This window comes from Macaca fascicularis, chromosome 14, assembly GCF_037993035.2.
Source record: "Macaca fascicularis isolate 582-1 chromosome 14, T2T-MFA8v1.1".
Classification (NCBI taxonomy): Eukaryota; Metazoa; Chordata; class Mammalia; order Primates; family Cercopithecidae; genus Macaca; species Macaca fascicularis.
In genome coordinates, this window is record NC_088388.1 from 2,919,600 (window position 1) to 2,940,278 (window position 20,679).

The 20,679-nt window shown below is 53.8% G+C and overlaps 1 protein-coding gene across 15 annotated transcripts in view; it reads right to left on the bottom strand.

The window, feature by feature from the left end:
- Positions 1 to 1,653: 1,653 nt before the first annotated feature.
- CARS1 (cysteinyl-tRNA synthetase 1) overlaps positions 1,654 to 20,679 on the bottom strand; it is a 56,827-nt gene continuing 37,801 nt past the window's right edge. For 10 of the 15 annotated variants that reach the window (XM_005576921.4, XM_005576923.4, XM_005576918.4 and 7 more), the window contains 12 exons: positions 19,797 to 19,925; positions 19,287 to 19,416; positions 19,078 to 19,181; positions 18,516 to 18,613; positions 17,754 to 17,943; positions 16,465 to 16,533; positions 13,026 to 13,107; positions 7,519 to 7,599; positions 5,667 to 5,734; positions 3,271 to 3,330; positions 2,696 to 2,779; positions 1,654 to 1,971 (listed from right to left, as the gene is read on the bottom strand). In XM_005576921.4, coding sequence (XP_005576978.3) covers positions 1,837 to 1,971; positions 2,696 to 2,779; positions 3,271 to 3,330; positions 5,667 to 5,734; positions 7,519 to 7,599; positions 13,026 to 13,107; positions 16,465 to 16,533; positions 17,754 to 17,943; positions 18,516 to 18,613; positions 19,078 to 19,181; positions 19,287 to 19,416; positions 19,797 to 19,925 — 1,230 coding nt within the window. In that variant the 3' untranslated portion in view covers positions 1,654 to 1,836. Of the gene's footprint in view, positions 1,972 to 2,695; positions 2,780 to 3,270; positions 3,331 to 5,666; positions 5,735 to 7,518; positions 7,600 to 13,025; positions 13,108 to 13,517; positions 13,561 to 16,464; positions 16,534 to 17,753; positions 17,944 to 18,515; positions 18,614 to 19,077; positions 19,182 to 19,286; positions 19,417 to 19,796; positions 19,926 to 20,679 lie in introns of all 15 variants that reach the window. The other 5 variants (XR_012422911.1, XR_012422912.1, XR_012422910.1 and 2 more) reach the window with 1 other exon arrangement.

The window sequence follows — 20,679 nt, forward strand, 5'->3', positions numbered from 1 at the left end:
AAAAAAACAAACTATTGGATTGTTTGACTTTTCTGCACCTTTTTTGACCTTAGAAGATACCCCATTAAAGATGTGTAGCAAAAAATGGCCAATTCTCAGAAAGTTCAAATTCTTGAGGTTGCCAATTTGATTTATCGTTTTGTGCCGGATGGTACTTTCTGAAATAGCCACAGTAGTATTTCCCATCCCTTCTGGAACCCAGTAATGCCCATCACAGGGTGGTGTCTATGCCTCCCCCTCCCCATGGACGTGGGTGGGCCTGGTGACGGCCTCCACTAGGGAGGACAGTGGAAGTCAGGACATGACCTCCGAGGTTAGATCCTAAAAGGCCAGACAGCTCCCGTCTCTCTCTCTCTCAGGACTTGCACCTTTGGAGCTACAGGCTGCTGTGACAGAAATCAGCCACCCTGAAGCCGCCACGCTAGAGAGACCACACAGAGATAAAAGGTGCCCAAGCAGCCCCAGTATGGGACCCAGGCACAAACCTAGAGATGACCCCATCTGCCTGCAACTGAAAACCAATCCGCTGAGTCCAGTCAATCCAGAGCCATGAGTTATTAACATGATCGTTGTTGTTTTCAGCCATGAAGTTTTGGGGTGATTTGTTAAGTGGCAACAGATAACTGAACATGTTTGTTTTATTTTGTTTGGGGGACTTTTCTTTCTTGCTGGTTTAAATTTATATATATGTATATAAAAAACACTGACAAGGTTCAAAGTCAGACCTATCAATACCCAGAGACTGTCCCCATTGATTTATAAGCTTAGTGCTCCCTATATAATTGGGTGGGTGCTTTCAAGCTGTGCCAAGCACCCTGCTGATGCACAGACAGGCTGGTTCCAGCCTTTTGCTGTGTCACACACTACTGCAGTAAACAGCAAGCGCACGTGGAGGGCAACAACAAAGAACCGGCGCGCCCACAACCCAACACTGCCACACTCCCCATGCTGGGGCTGCTGCCACCAGCCACGTGCACTGGCTAGAGTGTCCCCCGGCTGTCCACAGCACCAATGACTGTCTTTTGTCCGGATGGATATGGCCTGGCACCAGCTTCCACAGGCATGAAGCAGGCTCTGGCTTCTGCTTACGCCCTCCTCAGCCAAGGATGGGTAAGCACCTTCGCGTCTGGGTGCTGATTCTCAGTCCAGGTGAACCAAGTGTAGGGGCAGGGTGGCAAGGACAACACTGGGCACTGGGGACAGAAGGTCCCTGCTGTGTTGAGAACACCCCCACATCTCACCCATGAGCCATGCACATCCTGGACTTGCTGTCTCCAACGGCAGTTCTGGGCAGCTCGCCAGGGGCCCGCCTGCTGAGCCACTGGCTATGCTGCTGCCCAGTATGGAATGGCTCTAGGAAAACCTGCAGTGTGTTTATTCATCAGAACCCGAGGGCAGACTGAGTGGCCTTTGTCTAGGGCTCAGCAGGCTCTGCCAGTCTGAGCCTGTCTTTTTCCTACTCAAATACCTCCAAATGTGCCCACACACCAGAGATTAGCCGATAGCCATCAGCATGGGCGAGAAATTCCTCGGCCAGCTGAAGCAGCTCAACTGACCCAAGCACCTAGGTTGTGACCTGCTGACCAAGCGGCCCTGGCCGGCCACCAGGCCCCCTGCCAAGTGCTGAACATGCAGAACAAGGCAGAGAGGGTCTCACTGTTCAGAAAAATTTATTATAATGTCTCAGAGCCAATGACGACATGAACCTACATGAACACAACTCTTAATTTAGGACCCAAGGGCAACTGTAAGCATGACTGGAGCATTGGAGCGTTGTCACTGAGGCAGACAGGAGCCGCTAGTCCGCAACGGTTTAAAAAGTCAGTCCTGCGCCCCTCACTGGAAGCTTCCATTCTGAGGCATCTGCAAATATTCCTTGTAGAGCTTCTCCTGAGCCTCGAAGAGCTTCTTCACCTTCTTGGCTTGCCCTTTGCTGAGCTCTTTGCCCTCCGCGTCATGTGTGGGCAGACCCTGAAAAGCCAGAGCACAGTGGCTGTTGGTCTCCTCTGCACCTGGGTAAGCCCGACTCCCCTTTCTTGGCCCTCCCGTCTCAAAGTGTGCATCTCCCTGATGCAGCCATGTCTTCTTGCTTGGACATCACCACACTGCTCTGGAGCCAGCACACTGATCTGGTGCTGGCACACTGACCTGGCAGTGCCAGCTCTAGCAGCTAAGAATGGGAGAGGGGCGGCCAGAGTCTGGGGGTGCTTCCTGACTAAGGTGAGAGGCACTGTGCCCCTCAGAGCCTACCCATGGCTGAGTTCTGACACAGCCGGCCCAAAGGTACACAGCAAACACATCCAAATGCCAGCAGGGAGGGGCCTAGAGGTTTGGAGGCAGTGGCTGTGAATCGCTATGACGAAGGACCTGGGGGCAGGAGGCCTATCTGCACCACTGCACTTCAGCCAGCTTGTGAGGGCCTGGGTGGATCTCGGCCCGGGCCACAACTCCCAGGGCTAGGAACCAGAGCTTGCCACACCAGTGGAGGGGTGGCCCTGGCACGGGCTTGCCTAGCTGCCTGGGCTGTGGAAGGAGCTCAGTAGTTCGGCCAGGAGGCCCTGGACCTAAAGCAGGTGTCAGATTTGATTCCAAATTTTCTACAGACAGAAAATCTGCTTGTCCAAGATTGAAAATTCCTGTCCTCCCAATTTAATGTGGTCTAATAAAGTTCCGAAAAGAAGAGAAGGATGCTTACATTTTCATCAAACTTGGAGTATTTGTCGGTTTCTGACAAGAACATCTCACTAGGAGGAATCTTCATCTTGGCCAGCTTTGCTGCCTGGAACACACAACACAGCACAGTCACTGCCACTGAGCAGCACCTGGGGCTCCACACTGTGAACGACATCTGCTCATACCTCCAGCCGTCAACTTGCTTCCCAGCCCTCAGATTCAGAGTGCTACGAAAGACGGGAAGGGGAAAGCCAAGGTGGAGGGAACATACAAGGAATTTAAAATTAAACGAGATGTTATTTCTACAGCAATAGTGGAAAGCTTGCTAGAACCACTAATAGTAGTAAGTCTGTAAATGCTGTCTTGGAGCTTGTGACCAAATGGCACAGCCTTCCCCTTGGCCAGGCCTTCCCTGCACCCGATGTGAGAAGGGCCTGGCAGGCCTTAGGTGGTGGAGGCAGAGAGTGGAGCTCCTTCTGCGAGGGTCTGCAGGGGCGTGGCTAAGGTCCACGGAGGCACAGAGAGTCACAGGGCATGGAGTCAGGGTGCACTCCTGCCCAGGAGAGCCCCCACCCCCAAACAAACAAAGTGCATTACTTCTTGTTCCTGTTTCCTCCGGGCCGCCTCCTCTTTCTTCTTCCTCTTCTCCTCTTCAACCTAGAGGGGCAGCACACAGCCAGATGAGACAGGGCTGCCTCAGGCTGCTGGGTCTCTCAGAGTGAGAGGTCCCGCAAAACAAGCCCCTCCCGCAGGGCCTGGCATGCAGGGCTGAACTCTGACCAGGCCCACTCCACTGTGGGGAGGCAAGTCCATGTGCTGGGCAGCACACCCACCCTCTTCCATTCCCTTTGGGGATCCTCAGTGGCACCCCTGGGTGCCTGGCCCTGCCCTAGATGCAAAGGTATGCAGTAGGCAGACAAACAGAACCAATGCTAAAAGATCCAGGCACCACTAACATGAAGAAATGGACCAGCATGGTCAGCCTGGCCTAAGGAGAGAGGATCCGTCAGGTGATGACCAGGACAGCACTGCGAGGGTTACCCTGAGCGGGTCTTGGGATACTTGGGAAGGAGCAAGAGCCCCAGGGCAGGATGGGGAGAGGAGGGTGGAGGCCAGCCTTGGGGGTTGGGTGAGGAGACCAGAGCCCACTCCAACCAGCAGGCAGTACCCGGGCAGGGGCGAGCGCAGCCTGATGCTGCAGGGAGAGCTTATTAGTGGAGCCAGCAGGCTGTGTGCTGGTGAGGGAGGCCCTCCGTTGCTTTGGGAGGTTCTGGCCTGAGCCACTGCACGAATAGACATGCCCTCCACTGACGGAAAAGGAACAAGTTTGGGGAGTTGAAAATCACATTTTCACATTTCCTTTGGACAGCCTAGGTTTCAGGTGCTTCCCGGCCCAGTGGAGCTATCAGGTAGGCAGCTGGGCACAAGTGTTTTTGGGCCATCGGCTACATGATAGATGGTGGAGAAGCCGCAGGACCAGGTAAGGTCTCCTGGAGCTCCACACACAGAGCTGGGGAAAAGAAACCAGGAAGGCACAAAGATCTCAGAGACTCAGGAAGGGGCTGGGCCAACAGGATCGAGCTCTTTCGAGGTAGATGGAGGGAGGGCAGGGCCGGCCAAGGGGAAGGGGCTGAGGTGGGGGAGGAAGGAGCTGGGCACTGAGCTTGGAGGAACCAGAGAGGCAGTGCTCAGGATTTCTGCTTTTTCCCTTTAAAAGTTAGGGTATGTTTATGTGCTGGTGGGAATGGCACAGGGAGGCAGGATCCCTCCCCCGTGGTGCCTCGGGCCTGGGGATGCCTTCTCGCGGCAGTGTGGTGAGGTAAGAGTCCCTTGGTTGGGAAACAGGAGCTACTAGAAGTCACAAGCCACAGCCAAGGTGGCCAGTGGAAAGGCCAGCACAAAGAGTACAGGGCCTGCAAGGCTCTGGTCGGGCCGCCCTGGCGCTCCTCTTGTCTGCTTCCTGCTTCTGAGCACTCTGCCAGGGAGTGCAGCAAGCCAGGGTGTTTGTACAGCCAGCACCAGGCCGCCTCACAGCACAGCATGGCAGGCGAGACCCAAGGCTAGGTGAGTGACTGTGATGGAATGAGGAGGGGCCCTGATGAGGCAGTCACACCAGCCAACCTCACAGGGCAAGCCCAACTCCTCCCAACCTGCCAACCAGGATGGACCTGCAGACCACTCACCACTGGAGCTTTCCCCAGAGTTCCAGTTTGTCATTCCTCCAAAGCACTGCAAACTCCAGCCACCCACATTTGCATCTGGCATCAGCTCTCCCCTTGTGCCTTGGGCCAGTCCAGGGCTGGGCACAGATGCCTTCCCTGACCTTGCACATCTCATCTGTCAATCACCCACCCTGTCGATTCTCCTTCCTCAGTTCTTCCCAGAGCCTCCTTCCTGAGAACTGTGACATCCAAACTCGCCCTCCACGGCGGTCTCCTGCTTTAAGCCTCTTGGGGACCCACCTGCTGGTGGCAACAGCACCCAAGGCCCACCTCCCATAGTGTGCACTGGGGGCCCACGTGCCTCTCATCCTGCTGCCTGCATCCCAGGGTGCCCCACACACTGTGCCCAGAGGTTCTGACACTGCGTTTTTGTTCCTGTTCTTCTCTCCTATCAGGCACTGAGGAACTTGGACCATCCCTAATCCTGGGAGTGTTGTGGGGCGCAAGTGGGGAGTATGCTGGGCATAGGAGGTGGAGATGCATCAGTGACACGCACCACCCAGGTGAGGGCAAGGTGTGACTGGGATCTTAACATGTCAGCTTCACAGTTTGCTAAAAGTGACTGGTTTTCACTTAAACTGAGGGAATAATCTTTTTAAAAGAGGTGCTTCATTAGAAGATACTAGTTAATTTTTCTTTCTGACATTTATAAATACTGGGATTTTAAAAAAAGTGTAAACATCAATGCTTAAAAAGTAAACTATGTAATAACTGCAGTGGTTTTTACATTTTCAAAAAATATCAAGCTTAAGTCATTTTCACTTCACTCACCTGTCTCTTTTCTTCTCTCTCTTTTAATAAGGTGTTTCTGTCTACCAGTTTCACCACCGTGGGCAGTCCTGCAAAATAAACAGCGTGTGAGAAGAGGCTGGGCTCTGTGGGCCATCCCCACTGCTGGGCCAGCCCTGCCCTGCCCTGCCCTGCCCAGACCATGCCGTGCTGCCCAGTCAGAGCGAGGGCCCACTGGAGAAAAACAAACAAGAACCTCCATAGCAGCAGTGTAGCACAAGAGAACATTTTGGTTTGTGTGTGATTTTTTTTTTTTTTTTTGAGACAGTCTTGCTCTGTCATCCAGGCTGGAGTGCAGTGACATGATGTCAGCTCACTGCAACCTTTGCCTATCAGGTTCAAGCAATTCTCGTGCCTCAGCTTCACGAGTAGCTGGGACTACAGACACGCATTACCACACCCAGCTAATGTTTTATATTTTAGTGGAGACAGGGTTCCACCATGTTGCCTAGGCTGGTCTCGAACTCCTGACCTCAGGTAATCCGCCGACCTCAGTCTCCCAAAGTGCTAGGATACAGGTATGAGCCACCATACCTGGCGAGAACATTTTGTAATTGGAAGATAGGAAGGTCTTGCCAGCCAGGAGTAGGAAAATATGACATGTCATCTGAGATTTAAAATTACCAGGGGCAGAGTGGAAGAGTGGAATTGGAGGGTTCATAACACAAGAAATGATAAATGCTTGAGATGATGGAAATCTCAGTTACCTAGATTTGATCATAATACATCATATGCATGTATCAAAATATCACATATAGCCGATAAATTTGTACAACTATTATGTATCCACAAAAACTGAAAATAAGGCCGGGCATGGTGGCTCATGCCACTTTAGGAGGCCGAGGTGGGCAGATCACTTGAGGTCAGGAGTTCAAGACCAGCCTGGCCAACACAGTGAAACCCTATCTCTACTAAAAATATGAAAATTATCCGTGTATGGTGGTGGGCGTCTGTAATCCCAGCTACTCGGGAGGCTGAGGCAAGAGAATTGCTTGAACTCGAGAGGCAGAGGTTGCAATGAGCCGAGATCGCGCCACTGTACTCCAGCCTGGGCAACAGAGCGAAACTCCGTCTCAACAAATAAATAAAAATTAAAGGCCGGGCGCGGTGGCTCAAGCCTGTAATCCCAGCACTTTGGGAGGCCGAGACGGGCTGATCACGAGGTCAGGAGATTGAGACCATCCTGGCTAACACAGTGAAACCCCGTCTCTACTAAAAAATACAAAAAACTAGCCGGGCGAGGTGGCGGCGCCTGTAGTCCCAGCTACTCGGGAGGCTGAGGCAGGAGAATGGCGTAAATCCGGGAGGCGGAGCTTGCAGTGAGCTGAGATCCGGCCACTGCACTCCAGCCTGGGCGACAAAGCGAGACTCCGCCTCAAAAAAAAATAAAATAAAATAAAATAAAAAAATGAAAATTAAAATTAAAAATAAAAAACAAAAAAATTAATTTTCTGTAGAACAAAAAAACCTCTACCAAGTGGGAGGACAGCATGAAATTTGTTGACAGTGTACAGGATACAGGCTGGTTTCCTTAGCTGAGAGCATCAGAGGCAGCAGCAACAGGGGCAGTGGGCAGCCAGGCCCCAAAGGGAGATGACACGCAGGGGAGGTGACGCCACCACACGCTGCAGTGGGATGGAGCTACGGGGTGCTCCCCTGCCCCTGCCAGGCTGGCCAGTGTAGGAATGGTGCCGGGGGACCCATGGGGCTGCCACTTTGGGATTCTGCATCAACAATTATGATGCAGGAGCCTCGGCCCAGCCCCGGGAGCTCTCCCTGTGACACCTCTCCAAGCTCCTGGTAACTTCATAGCAAACAGCAAGGGCTCACCCACCTTCGTGGTCTTCAAACCGCACCCCAAGCTCGGGCAGGATGTCGTCCCGCAGGGCATCGCTGAGCTGCAGAACCTCAGGGACTGCAGGGAAAGCAGAGCAGTTCCATCAGACATGAGGGGCTGGGGCCCACAGAACGGGTGCCTCCTCCAGTGCTTGGGAGGGAGGGGCCAGCAGCTTGACCGGCTGCAGAAGCCCAGAGACTAGTGTCCCCCGTAAACCCAGGGGCTGTTCTGGGGGTGCAGGACAGAGCCAGGAGGAAGCATAGCACAATGGCTGCTGGAAGCGGTTCTTCCAGGAAAGGGACACAAGTTGGGCCAATAGCAGGGGCGGGAGGGTCAGGACAGGCCTGGGGGTCCCTACGGGTGCTAACGCTCTTCATCTGAGGCAGTTTCTCTGTTGGTGCTACAATCAGTTTTCTTACGGAAGGACCGTTTAGACTCAAACCCCTAAGGACTTGGTTCCCAAGTGCACACAGGACTGGGACGGGGGTCCTGACCGGGACCCAGGAGAGCTAAGTCCCAGGACCACTAAAGAGCTCTGGCTCTATGAGAATCAGGCCTCCCAGGGCTGAAGCACATGCAGCTGGAAAGGCAGGGGTGAGCAGTGGGGCTGGACCACAGGTTGCTTCCCAAGACTGTGCTCACCTCTGCCTCTGACTGGGGACCAAGCCCAGCTGGGAGGGTGAAGGGAAGCATGACAGGGAGAGCGGCTATGACCTCCATCACATGGGGAGGGAGCTTCACTTGGAAACCCACACGTCTGTGGCTGACTGGCTTCAGAGCACAGCACTGCAGACTTGCCCGGCATCCCACGGTTCTCCTGAGGGGCTCCTCATGCAGTCTCTACCAGACGCCCCCCTGTGCCTCTGCTCTGCCCAAGTTTTCCCTGTCCCCAGCCCACGCACAACGCCCAGGTGGGGAACAGGACATAAGGAGTTTTGGGTGTTGCAGGGTAAATGGGATGCCAACCTATCTCAGAAAGACTCCTGAGTATTGGGTGATGCAACAGCATCTGCTAGACTACATCGACAGGATGGATGCTTGCTGCTCTCCAAGTGACAACTTTCTGCTCTGAAATCTGACCTTGGGTTTGCTGGAATCACCACACCCTTTAGTTTTCTTCTGGCCCCTCAGCTTGCTGCACCCAACTGTGCTAGGTGGGCAGGTGCCCTGCCCGCAGCCTGCTGGGACCCCCGCCATCCCACCCCATCCTCCTGCCTGCCCTGACTTTGGGCGGCACTGACCACACGCATGCTGCCATTCTCATCTGTCCTTTTCCTGCTGTGTCCTCATGACTGAGACCCCCTACAGCTCCTTGCTGGGCGCCCCACACCTTCATTCACTGCTAGATAGAACATTTACATATCCAGCCAGGCATGGTGACTCATGACTGTAATCCCAGCACTTTGGGAGGCTGAGTCGAGTGGATCACGAGGTCAGGAGATCGAGACCATCCTGGCCAACATGGTGACATCCCATCTCTACTAAAAATACAAAAACTCTCTGGGTGTGGTATAACGTGCCTGTAATCCCAGCTACTGGGGACGCTGAGGCAGAAGAATCGCTCGAACCAGGGAGTCAGAGGTTGCAGTGAGCCAAGATGACACCACCACCGCACTCCAGCCTGGCGATGGGCTCTGTCTCAAAAAAAAAAAAAAAAATGCATATCCTTGGGTTTCAAGGACCTGCCCACAAGCACAGCCACCTTGGGCAGCTTCCTGAGTTTCAACCTCCCCAGGCAGGGACCTAGGGGAACGATGGCCTTTATATTTGTCCGCAGTATCATTCCTGGGAATGGGCCCTCCTCAGTCATCTGAGGAAGGACTGACTGGGGCATGAGCTGAGGTAGGTGCCTGCCTTTCAGTCTTTGAAAGCCATCGCTGGACAGCACCCTCATTAGAAGGCAGGCAAGCCAGCACCTGTGGTTACTGTCATGGGTGTCATGGGAGGCCACAAGGCCAGCACCCCAGCCCACCCACCATGGGTGATCATCAGAGCAGGCACCAAGAAACCTCCTGGGTCACACTCCCTGGGGGAAAGGGACACACGTCGTACCCCTGAGGCCCACACCGGCCTCTGGGTCTGGATTCTGAGGAGCTGAGGAAGAAGCCTCGTAGCCACTACAGCACCTAGCAAAGGAAAATGTAGTCCCTGGGTCGGGGGCCACTCACAAGGGCACCTGTGCCAGCTGCCCAGCCTCACAGTCCTGTCGAATGTAGGAGGCTGTCTCCGTGACATTTGAGAAGGAGAAGGTGCATCGGGGCCACCTGCCAGTGAGCAGCTCCTCAGAAGCATCAGGGGAACCCACAGCGCCTGAACACCTACAGTGTAACTGCTGCCTCCCCAGCAAGTGTCCTGCCTCCTGCCCCCGGCCCAGCCCGTGGTGGGCATTCCCTGGTGCTCCAGGAACCTGTGTTCACAGAGCTTAAGTGCAGATGCCAGGCACGGGCACACCTCTTCTGGTGTGGCAGCTGGCGCAGGTACCCTCGTGAGCGGCCCCTGACCCTGTGAGGCTGGGCAGCTGGCGCAGGTGCCCTCGTGAGTGGCCCCTGACCCAGGGACTACATTTTCCTTTGCTGGGTGCCATAGTGGCTACGAGGCTTCTTCCTCAGCTCCTCAGAATCCAGACCCAGAGGCCGGTGTGGGCCTGAGGGGTATGGCGTGCATCCCTTTCCCACAGGGAGTGTGGCCTGGGAGGCTTCCTGGTGCCTGCTCCGATGGTCACCCATTGCTAGCCTCTGCGGCTTCTGTTAGCAGAGCTGGGGCAGAGGAGCAGACAGTGACATCATCATCAGGGATTTACTGAAGAGAAACGTGGGCTACAAAGATAACGCAAAGGTGATGAGAATTCATCCATGGAAGAACAGACAGATCAGGGTCCATCCACTGACGGAATATGATTCGGCCACTAAAAAGGCAGGAGGTCCTGACACAGGCTGCGACATGGGTAGACCTGAGGACACTGTGCTCAGCGAAATAAGCCAGACACAGGACAAACACTGTGTGACTCCACTCATGTGAGGTCCTGGAGTAGTCAAATCCACAGAGACAGAAGTAGAGGGTGGGCACCAGGGGCTGAGGGAGGGGATGTGGAGTTGCTGTTCCACGGGGACAGAGTTCCAGTTTGGGAAAAGGGAAGAGTTGCGGAGACGGATGGTGGCAGCTGCACAACACTGTGAACGTCCCTAATGGCACTGAGCTGTGTATTTTAACACAATGAAAACAAAAAACTGGCAATGGGGAAATGGCATCATCTCGCCAGTGCAGCGGACCCTGGCTTAGCCCCTGGCTTTCTCACTTCAATGCCTCTCTCCTGGTCAAACCCCGAACCCACGACCCTCCTTGCCAGGCCTGTGCTCTCTAGCTGACTAGACCATGGAGGCGTTTCCAGGGGAAACGGTTTCTTTCTCGTCTGTGGAGCACCTGGCTTGGGCCAAGCAGATCCCAGCTGATCTGAGGGCCACCCCTGAGTCTGTTATACACTCACTTTCTCCTCGGCCAGCCATGAGATAACAGTGAATAACAAAAACGTCACTATTTGCTGCTGCTGGGGAGACAGGGTGATTGCACCAGAGCCACCTCTAACACGCTGCCCCATCGGAAGGTCTGAGCCCCTGGATCCCCAGGGTCTCTGGCTCACAAGGCACATATGGGATGATGTACAGGGTAGGGGTCACCCCCATCTTAACCTGGGGCCACATCATCCATCTACCTGCTCCAAGCAACAAAACAAAACAAAAGTGAAAAGCAAACCGAAAGCAAAACCAAACCACTTCCAATGCTGGCTGGCTGGTGCCACTCTCCAGGCCTGAGCAAGCCCTGTCCTGGACAGTGCCACCGAGCACGAGCTTGTGCCTGGCCAGTCCTCCTTCAGCGTCCTCCTGGGGCTGTGGCATGCCAGAGAAGCCAAGGCCACACGCACAGTCTTGTGTGACCCAGGTTCCTGGGGCCCGGGCTCGGCCTTCGATGTTCCCCAGAAGGCAGATGGAAATGCCCAGGCTGCCTCCAAGAATGGTCTTCCCAAGCCCATGACCCCAGCAATGTCGCTAAGTCAATGCTGCCAAGATCGCTGGAGAGCCCTGCGCTGGTCCTGAATGGGCTGGTCCAGGCTTGGTTCCGTTTGATTCAAGTGCTTTGAAATGCTGAGGGCATCAGGTGTTGGAGAGAGGCGATGGTGCTTACCTGGTCAGGTCAAGTGCACCCACCGTGGCCTCTTAGGGGCTCGGTCAGGCCCAGGCCCCTCTCCACAGACCACTTGTGGCAGCCCAGCAGCCCAGCCAGCCTCTCCTTTCACCCAGTGTCCTGCACTCTGTCCTGCAGCCTGTGGAGCTCTGAGCTCCTGAAACTCCTTCCTGCCCTCCCGCCTCCTGCTCCGCTGTCTCCTGCCTGAAACAGGCCCGGATTCGGCTCCTCCACCTCAGCCCCTCCACCTGCCCAGGCTTCCTGACCTTCCTCAAGGTGCAGCTTCTCCTAGAGGCTTGCTGGGTCTCTGTCTGCTCTATCTTCAGCGTGCCCTGCCGGGATGCTGCCCCACTGTGACCCTCCATGATGGGCTATGCACAGATGGGGACCAGATGGATCCTAGGTCTGACTTCCCACAACATAGAGGCCCCCTGGGGAGGAAGCATAGCACAGCAGGTGATGGAGTAGCATTCAAGGTCAGTGTGACCTGGCTGGGGCTCTGCTTTCCTCTTTTGGAGGATCATGGGGGTAAATGAGGCAATGTGCAGAAAGCAGTAGGCAGGGCCCAGCACATCCTAAGTCCTCAGTGTGTGTTCCCAGCTGTGCTGTTACTCACCAATCAGAACTACTCAGTGAGAAGCAAAGGCCTGACTGATGCTGCTTGTTGCTGGGTTTAACACTTTTTAAAAACTGGCCCTCAAAATGAATGCTCAGATCCAGCACTTTCTAAGTCTTAAACCACACACATCTCAGAAATGTCAAAAGGTGAGGGAATGGCTGCTTATGGACAGTGAGGGGCCACGGTGTGAACCCCAAGTTCAAGCATTCATCTGGCATGCCTGAGCAGAAAAGGGAACTCCGGAAGCTCCACCTCAGCTCCACTCTGCAGCAGGAACGAGCCACACCTCAGCGCACCCAGCCTACCAGGTCACCAGGAGCAAAAATAAGCCGCAGCGTGAGCCAAAGGGCAGGTGGTGACTGGGCTGGTCAGAAGGCCCTCCATTCTGTCTCAGCTCAGAGAAGAAGAGGCAAATCAACCCTGGCCCATCGTATCACATCCTTGGTCCCCAGTGCCCACTCAGCTGCACTCACTCAAGGAGTCTGCCCTGCAGGGACAGGCAGGGCTGTGGTGACTGGGGTGTGTGGTGCTAATGGACCTGGTGGGTCCAGGCCCGGGACGCCGTTCAACACCCTGTGGTGCACAGGGCAGCCTTCACAGAGGGTGATCCGGCCCGAACGCCATAGTGCCTAGGGGGAGACGCCCGAGTCCAGGGAGCCCAGTGAGGGGAACGGCTCCCACACTCTTTCCAGCAACTGGTCCTCACCTTTTTGCTCTCGGGCAATCTTCCGCACTCCTTCTCGGAATTCTGATAACACCTGAAGGTAGGGCATGACTGTGGACTCGAGCTGTGGAAAGAACAATTTTGGTTCGCTGAGAGCTGCTCACACTCTTATATTCATAACTGAGTAATAACTCAGCGGCCATGACACAGGGCAGGGACTGCCATGGGCAGTGCTGCTGTGCACACTACAGCTGTGACCGGCATCCCAGAGCCTGGATGCTCTCGTCCCCGACGCGCGGTCCCTGCTAGGTGTGCAGGTCACACAGACTCTCAGGTCAGACAGCAGTAGCCTCCTTTCTACTGCAGCAGGTGGGCTCTGCAGCCGCTCTGCCCAGCTGCTGACAGGCCCTGCTTTTCTCAGGTCAGACACGCTGCTGTGAAACAGCTTGTCTTTATGGTTGCAGAGGGGCCATCTCTGGGAGGGACTATTTCCTAAGGGGCCCAAGGACATCACTCCCCAGGCTGGGGCCTTACCTATGCTGAGGCTGGCGGCTCCCGGGCCGTGCTTTCGTCTGATCTGTGGTCACACATACACTTGTTTAAGATTAATGAACTCCATTAAGTACCTACTATCTACATGCACAATAGCAGCTACACTAAGATTCACTACCCACAGTAACACTGGGGAGGCGGCCACAGGATAGAAAAACCTTTCTACTACATTTCCCTTTTTTTTTGAGACGGAGTCTTGCTCTGTCACCAGGCTGCAGTGAAGTGGTGTGATCTCAGCTCACTACAACCTCCGCCTCCCAGGTTCAAGAGATTCACCTGCCTCAGCCTCCCGAGTGGCTGGGATTACAGGCACGCACCACCACGCCCAACCAATTTTTTGTATTTTTAGTAGAGACAGGGTTTCACCATGTCGGCCAGGATGTTCTCAATCTCCTGACCTCGTGATCCGCCCACCTCGGCCTCCCAAAGCATTTCCCCCTTTTTATTTTTGAGACAGAGTTTCGCTCTTGTTGCCCAGGCTGGCATGCAATGGCGATCTTGACTCACCGCAACCTCCGCCTTCCAGGTTCAAGCAATTCTCCTGCCTCAGCCTCCCAAGTAGCTGGGATTATAGGCATGTGCCACCACGCCTGGCTAATTTTGTATTTTTAGTAGAGACAGGGTTTCTCCATGTTGGTCAGGCTGGTCTCAAACTCCCGACCTCAGGTGATCCACCCACCTCAGCCTCCCAAAGTGCTGGGATTACAGGTGTGAGCCACCACGCTGGGCTAGCATTTCCCTTTTTTTTTTAACAGGACAGAAAAGGTTTTAGGCTTTTGAGCAAGGTTGCTCCCTGCCCCTTAGCTGATTCAGCAGCTCAATAACCAAAACAAAAACATTAGCAAGTGCTAGTTGGGCACATTGACTCACGACTGTAATCCCAGCACTTTGGGAGGGCGAGGCGGGTGGATCATGAGGTCAGGAGTTCGAGACTAGCCTGGCCAACATAGTGAAACCCAGTCTCTACTAAAATACAAAAAAAATTAGCCAGGCATGGTGGTGCACGCCTATAGTCCCAGCTACTTGGGAGGCTGAGGCAGGAGAATCACTTGAACTCAGGAGGCGGAGGTTGCAGTGACCGGAGATGGCGCCACTGCACTCCAGCCTGGGCGACAGAGTGAGACTCCATCTCAAAAACAAAAACACACAAATTTAGCAAGTGCAAAAGTCAGGCAGGTTAACAAGCCCTTGAGTCTAAGCCAAGCTCCCTTACATCCAATTCTGCATCTGAACTTTGGACTTCTTGGGGGTTTTAGATCTGTATCTCCACCCATCACACAGCCAACCCAGACAAGCCTCAGGGAAGGACCCCACTGCCAGGCTCAGCCCCAGCCTTAGGGGCACTGGAGGGAAGCTCTCAGAATGGCTGCAGGGGTCTGTCTCAAGGATGCCTGGGGCTGCAACCCCTACCTGAGCACACTAGCAGGTGGCTGTGTGGCAACACTGAGATGGTACAAGATGTAGGAGCTGCCTCGCTTGCTCCTAAAACCATTTGGATTTGGAAGTTAATCCATGAATGTCAAATGGCCATGATGTGTGGGCAGAGGACGTTTTGCCAGCAGGCTCACCATTTGCCGCAGCTGCTTCTTCCCAATCAGCTGACTGCAAAGGCCAAACGAGGCTGCTTGGGGGATGCAGATGCATGTACACAGCACACTGAAGGCACCCCCCACCAACCACAGCAGCCATTAAGAGGAAAAACCCTGCAGTTCAAAGGCAGGCTGACTTTAACCCAGGAGGTATGTTTTGGTTTTTTGTTTTTAAAGAAAATAAATATCTTAGTATCATTTGCGCAAGAGAACAAAGAAGCTATGTGGGTTTTCTTAAAAGAACCAAAGAAGGTTCATATCAGGAAGTCTCAAAAATACCACACCAACAGCTAGCTAGTGCTAAGGCTGGCAAAAGGCACCAGATACACAGGCTAGGCGCTCTGGCAGGACTTCTTACGACACGGACTGTTTTCTCTTTGCAAGTTGGTTCCTGGGGGAGCATCTGTAAGCTCCATCTGCGTGGGGGCTCTTCACACCACTTGTCATTAGGAAACAGGATTTTAAAAAGGTTTTGCATTTTCACTTTGTACTAAGCTCCTGTTTTAATTAAAATTACCGTTGTTATATTTAAATATTCAGATCTGCATTCTAATCGAATATTAAAGAGCATTCTTGACCCGGGAGGGGGTGGAAGTCCATTTGAAGAAGCCAGACTGTGGTCATGTCAGAGGGGTCGGGGTTCTACAGCAGAGGGATATGACTGACAGTGTCTGCTCACATGCCGACTGCAAATGGAAGCCAGCAATGGACAGTCAGGGTGTTCCGGATAGATTTTCTCACTGCACAGACCCACTAGACAGGGGGCTCTATAGGAAGACCTCCCCCTGACCTGTGGGCCACAGTTCTAGGGGCAGGGGGTTCTGGTTCAGGCCATGTGGACCGACCTGGGCTCAGGGTCAGGACTGGGCCTGGCAGGGCATCTGCCCAGCCCCATGGGGACTGAGGCAGACAGTGGTGTATCTCCCCATCAGTGTAAACTCTGTGCTGTTTGTGAACTCTGCAGCCTTTCGATGAAGCGTTACTGAATACAGGTCAGCATATGTGACAAAGTCACGTGAGAGTTCATGATGCCAAGTGGCCACAGCAAAATGCAAATAAGCAGTGGCCTATGTAGTTGGGGTCCAAGACTAAGCTCATGGGACAGCACAATGGCAAAGTGCCCCGAACCAACAGTCACAACCGAGACAGACCCTCCACACTGGCAGGGCAGCTGACCACACTTAGCACTCTCAGAGCCAGATCTGCCTTTCAGCCCGAGGCGCCACCCGGAAGGGTCTGGTGTGGGTGGCTAGAAGAGGAGGGGCAGTTCAGAAGGACACAGAGCGGTAGGGCGTGGGGAGGGAGCAGGTGCAGAAGGCAGGACCCTGTATGCTACTCACATTGAGGCTGGTTCCAGACCCTCCAACCGGGAACCCCAGGGAGCTCTCCTCTTCTATGGCCCCAAAGATCTAGGAAAAGAAACAGATGGGACCTGAAGCTGTGGGGAAATGAAGCCCGCATGTGGTGAGCAGCCATGAGCTGTGTTCCTCATTCACGGGAGGGGGTGCCCCAAAACCAGGAAAGAGACGGAAGCAGCAGCTCCAGGAGCCCCAGAAACACGAGCCTGAGGGTGCCCTCACTGTTCCAGGATGGCCCTGACTCACAGCTACCCTCTGCAGCTCTGTTTCAGCCAGAAGCCACTGGAGCCCGACAACAAGGAAAGAGGAGGAGAGGGCAGGGGAGTGAGGCCAGGCCCTGCTGGCCTTTCAACGTGCACTGCGGAGGAGGATGTCTTCAGAGAGGAGGCCTTGTTCCTGGTTTTCCTTCTCTCTTTTTTTTTTTTTTTGAGATGCAGTCTCACTCCGTCGCCCAGGCTGGAGTGCAGTGGCGCAATCTCGGCTCACTGCAAGCTCCGCTTCCCGGGTTCACGCCATTCTCCTGCCTCAGCCTCCCAAGTAGCTGGGACTACAGGAGCCCGCAACCACGCCTGGCTAATTTTTTGTATTTTTTTTAGTAGAGACGGGGTTTCACCATGTTAGCCAGGATGGTCTCGATCTCCTGACCTCGTGATCTGCCTGTCTGGGTCTCCCAAAGCGCTGGGATTACAGGCATGAGCCACCGCGCCTGGCCTGGTTTTGCTTTTCAAACTATATGGGTGTTACTTCTTTTTGTCTGCTTTTAAGACAGGGTCTCCCCTCTACTGCCCAGGGTGGAGTGCAGTAGTACAATCACGCCTCACTATGGCCTTAACCTCCTGGGCTCAAGCGAGCCCCTCACCTCAGCCTCCCAAGCAGCTGGGTAACAAGTGTGTGCCACCATACCTGGCTAATTTTTAATGTATTTTATAGACATGGGGTCTCACTATGTTGCCCACGCTGGTTTTGAACTCCTGGGCTCAAGTGATACACTCACCTGCCTCCCAAAGTGTTGGGGTTACAGGTGGTTATAACTCCCAAAGTGTTATAGGTTATAGGTTATAGCTGTGCTGTGCTTATGGGTGTCATCTCTAACGCGTGAAAAGTACACCGGGAACCAAACACGTGGATAGAAGCACGTCTCCACGACTCAGAGGTGCTGGGCACCAGGCACAGCTTTGGGGGGCACCAGAGGCCTCTGTTCTCCCAGTCCTGGGGCCTGGCTCCTGTGTCTGCACAGGCTGAGGGATATGCCTACCTGGGGCCTGGGTTACCTTCAACATATGGGTGAGGTAGAGGGCGATGTTCTCCAGCAGAGCCCGGTTGGGCCTCTTCCTCATGGCTTTCCGGGCTGCCATATAGAGGTTGCACTGACTGACCAAGGCCCGCATCTCTTCCATGACTGTGCGGGTGTCAACGTTGTCACAGAGGGCTTCATGAATTGCTGTCTTCTTGTCATAAAAGCTGAGCAACAAAGAGGAAGGAATGTGAAGTCAGACCTGATAACACATCATAGAAATTCTCCATGTGGCCAGGTGCAGATTACAGGGATTACAGCACCTGTAATCCCAGCACTCTGGGAGGCTGAGGTGGGTGGATCACCTGAGGTCGGGAGTTCAAGACCAGCCTGACAATCATGGAGAAACCCCCATCTCTACTAAAAATATGAAATTAGCTGGGCATGGTGGCAGGCGCCTGTAATCCCAGCTACTCAGGAGGCTGAGGCAGGAGAATCACTTGAACCCGCGAGGTGGAGGTTTCGGTGAGCCGAGATTAGGCCATTGCACTCCAGCCTGGGCAACAAGGGTGAAACTCCATCTCAAAAGGAAAAAAAACAAAAAATAAATTCTCCATGCACTTCAACAATCAGAGCAGCTCCCATTAGCGGAGCCACCTATCCTGAATGAATTCTGCACAATGTACGACAGTGTCCCCAGCCCTTCCTCGACAGTCCAGGACACATGGTGGCCAAGAAGCGAGGCTAGGCATAGAACATGGGCATGCTGGAAAACCCCAAAGAAAAGGCACCACCTTACTTCTTATTCAGTTCCGCTTCTTCTTCTCCCCACTTTTCAAACTGACCAGTGATGTCAACAGGAGCTCGAAGGATATCTTTCACATTTAAGAAAAACTCCTGAAGTTAGAAAAATCAGTTTAACAGCATTTAGACAACTTTTCTATCCTGAAATATCTGATAAAACTGTTCTACTGCTGTGATTTTACTTTTGGTAAAAACCTGAAAGATCAGAATACACTGACATTATGCAAGTGGTCAGAAAGAAAGGAAAAGATATTTCTTTGACAGAAACATGTTTTTGCTTTAGGTTCACGGATGCTCATTTGGTGGGAAGTACAAGTCAGAAGGACGTGCACTGCAGTGACGAGGAGGATGAGGCCTCCGTCCGTTCTGCTGAGCCATCGGCCATTTCAGGAGCGGTCCCGAGCCTGCTTTCCCCACTAGCATGGAGGTGCTTTCACCAATGTGCTGGTCTCCATTAGAGGCATCGGGAGGCTGCTGCACCTATGACCACTCCACAAGGAGCTCACTGTGCAGGGGAGGCTGCTCTGCCAACCTCCACGAAGGGGCTGGGAACTCACATTCAAGAACTTCTCATACTGAAGCGCTGACTCCATGGTGTTGCTGGAGTAGTCCAGGGTGTCCTTCCACGAGTGCATGAGGAAGGCCAGCCGCAACTGCCGTGCTGCAGGGGGACACAAGACAGCGACGCCCTTATCTTCCCGAGTGCTACAGCCATTACACATCTATGAGAAGGTGGGTAGGGTCTGTGGGAGAAGCCAGTGTATACCTGAATGCTTCTTCAAGGCATCTTTAATGGTGATGAAGTTTTTCAGTGACTTTGACATTTTGCAGCCTGCAATGGTCAGGTGGCCTGTATGTAGGAAGTACCTGACCCAGCAGTCGTTTTCAAAGTAGGCCTGTGCGGAAAGAGACATAGGACGTCAACAGTCATGTGTCACTGGGGCCGCCTCCTGCCACCTGCACTGTCTGCTGCCTTGTGGGTGCTGTCCACAGGCAGGAGCTGCACTTCCCAGGTGGTGCAGGCAGGGCTTGGAAGGAGAGCCCAGGTTAATAAGCCAGCAGGTACCACAACTGGTTCAAATCCAGGCCAGTCTGTTGCCAAAGGCCAGGCTGTCAATGCAGGCAACCACACTAAACGATCAGGGTTCAGATTCCACAAGCCCTGAGGAAGCTGTCAAGTGCTAGTGAGAGAGGCCCTCCTGAGGCGAGGCCCGGGCTGACTTTTCCTCCACTGCAGTGCTCTTGCAGCTGACAAGGGGACCCTGTCTCCGCCTACCTCCGACTGCGCCAGCTCGTTGTCATGGTGGGGGAATCGGAGGTCGAACCCACCTCCGTGAATGTCCATCGAAGCCCCTAGGAGGGTGCCTGCCATGGCCGAGCACTCGATATGCCAGCCCGGACGACCCTGGAGAAAGTCGAACACACAGTGACCGACTGGCCTATCCGCGTGTCCAGGCCTTTATCATTTATCACTCCAAGTTGATGGCCCTTAAACCCTCTGAACTTTATTGGAATAAGCGTTAAATCCCACACATGAAAAGACCAAGGGAAGGCCGGGCAAGGTGGCTCACACCTATAATCCCAGCACTTTGGGAGGCCGAGGCGGCAGATCACGAGGTCAGGGGTTCAAGAGAAGCCTGGCCGACATGGTGAAACCCCGTCTCTACTAAAAATACAAAAATTAGCTGAGCATGGTGGCATGTGCCTGTAATCCCAGCTACTCCGGAGGCTGAGGCAGGAGAATCGCTTGAACCAGGACCAGGAGGGAGAGGCTGCAGTGAGGTGAGATCGCACCACTGCACTCCAGCCTGGTGACAGAGCGAGACTCTATCTCAAAAAAAAAAAAAAAAAAAAAAAAAAGACTATGGATAGCCTTCTTTGGTGAAGTTCATAAACCAGTCCTGTATGAGCTGAGGCTTAGGTGAAGTTAGTGAATTACATCCAGACCTCTGAGCCCTGGACAGCTGCAGATGGTCACGCCCCTTCCTAGGTTACCCTGCAGTCGAGAACTGCTGTCACCGGGAGTATCAGAAGGCATCCTACACCCTGGGGCCTGGAATACTCAGAGTCACACAACATGAGAACCAAGAAGCCTCCATGGGGGTCTACTCTGATCACGTCTCCACTTACAGGCCAGGAAACAGAAATCCCCGGAGGGA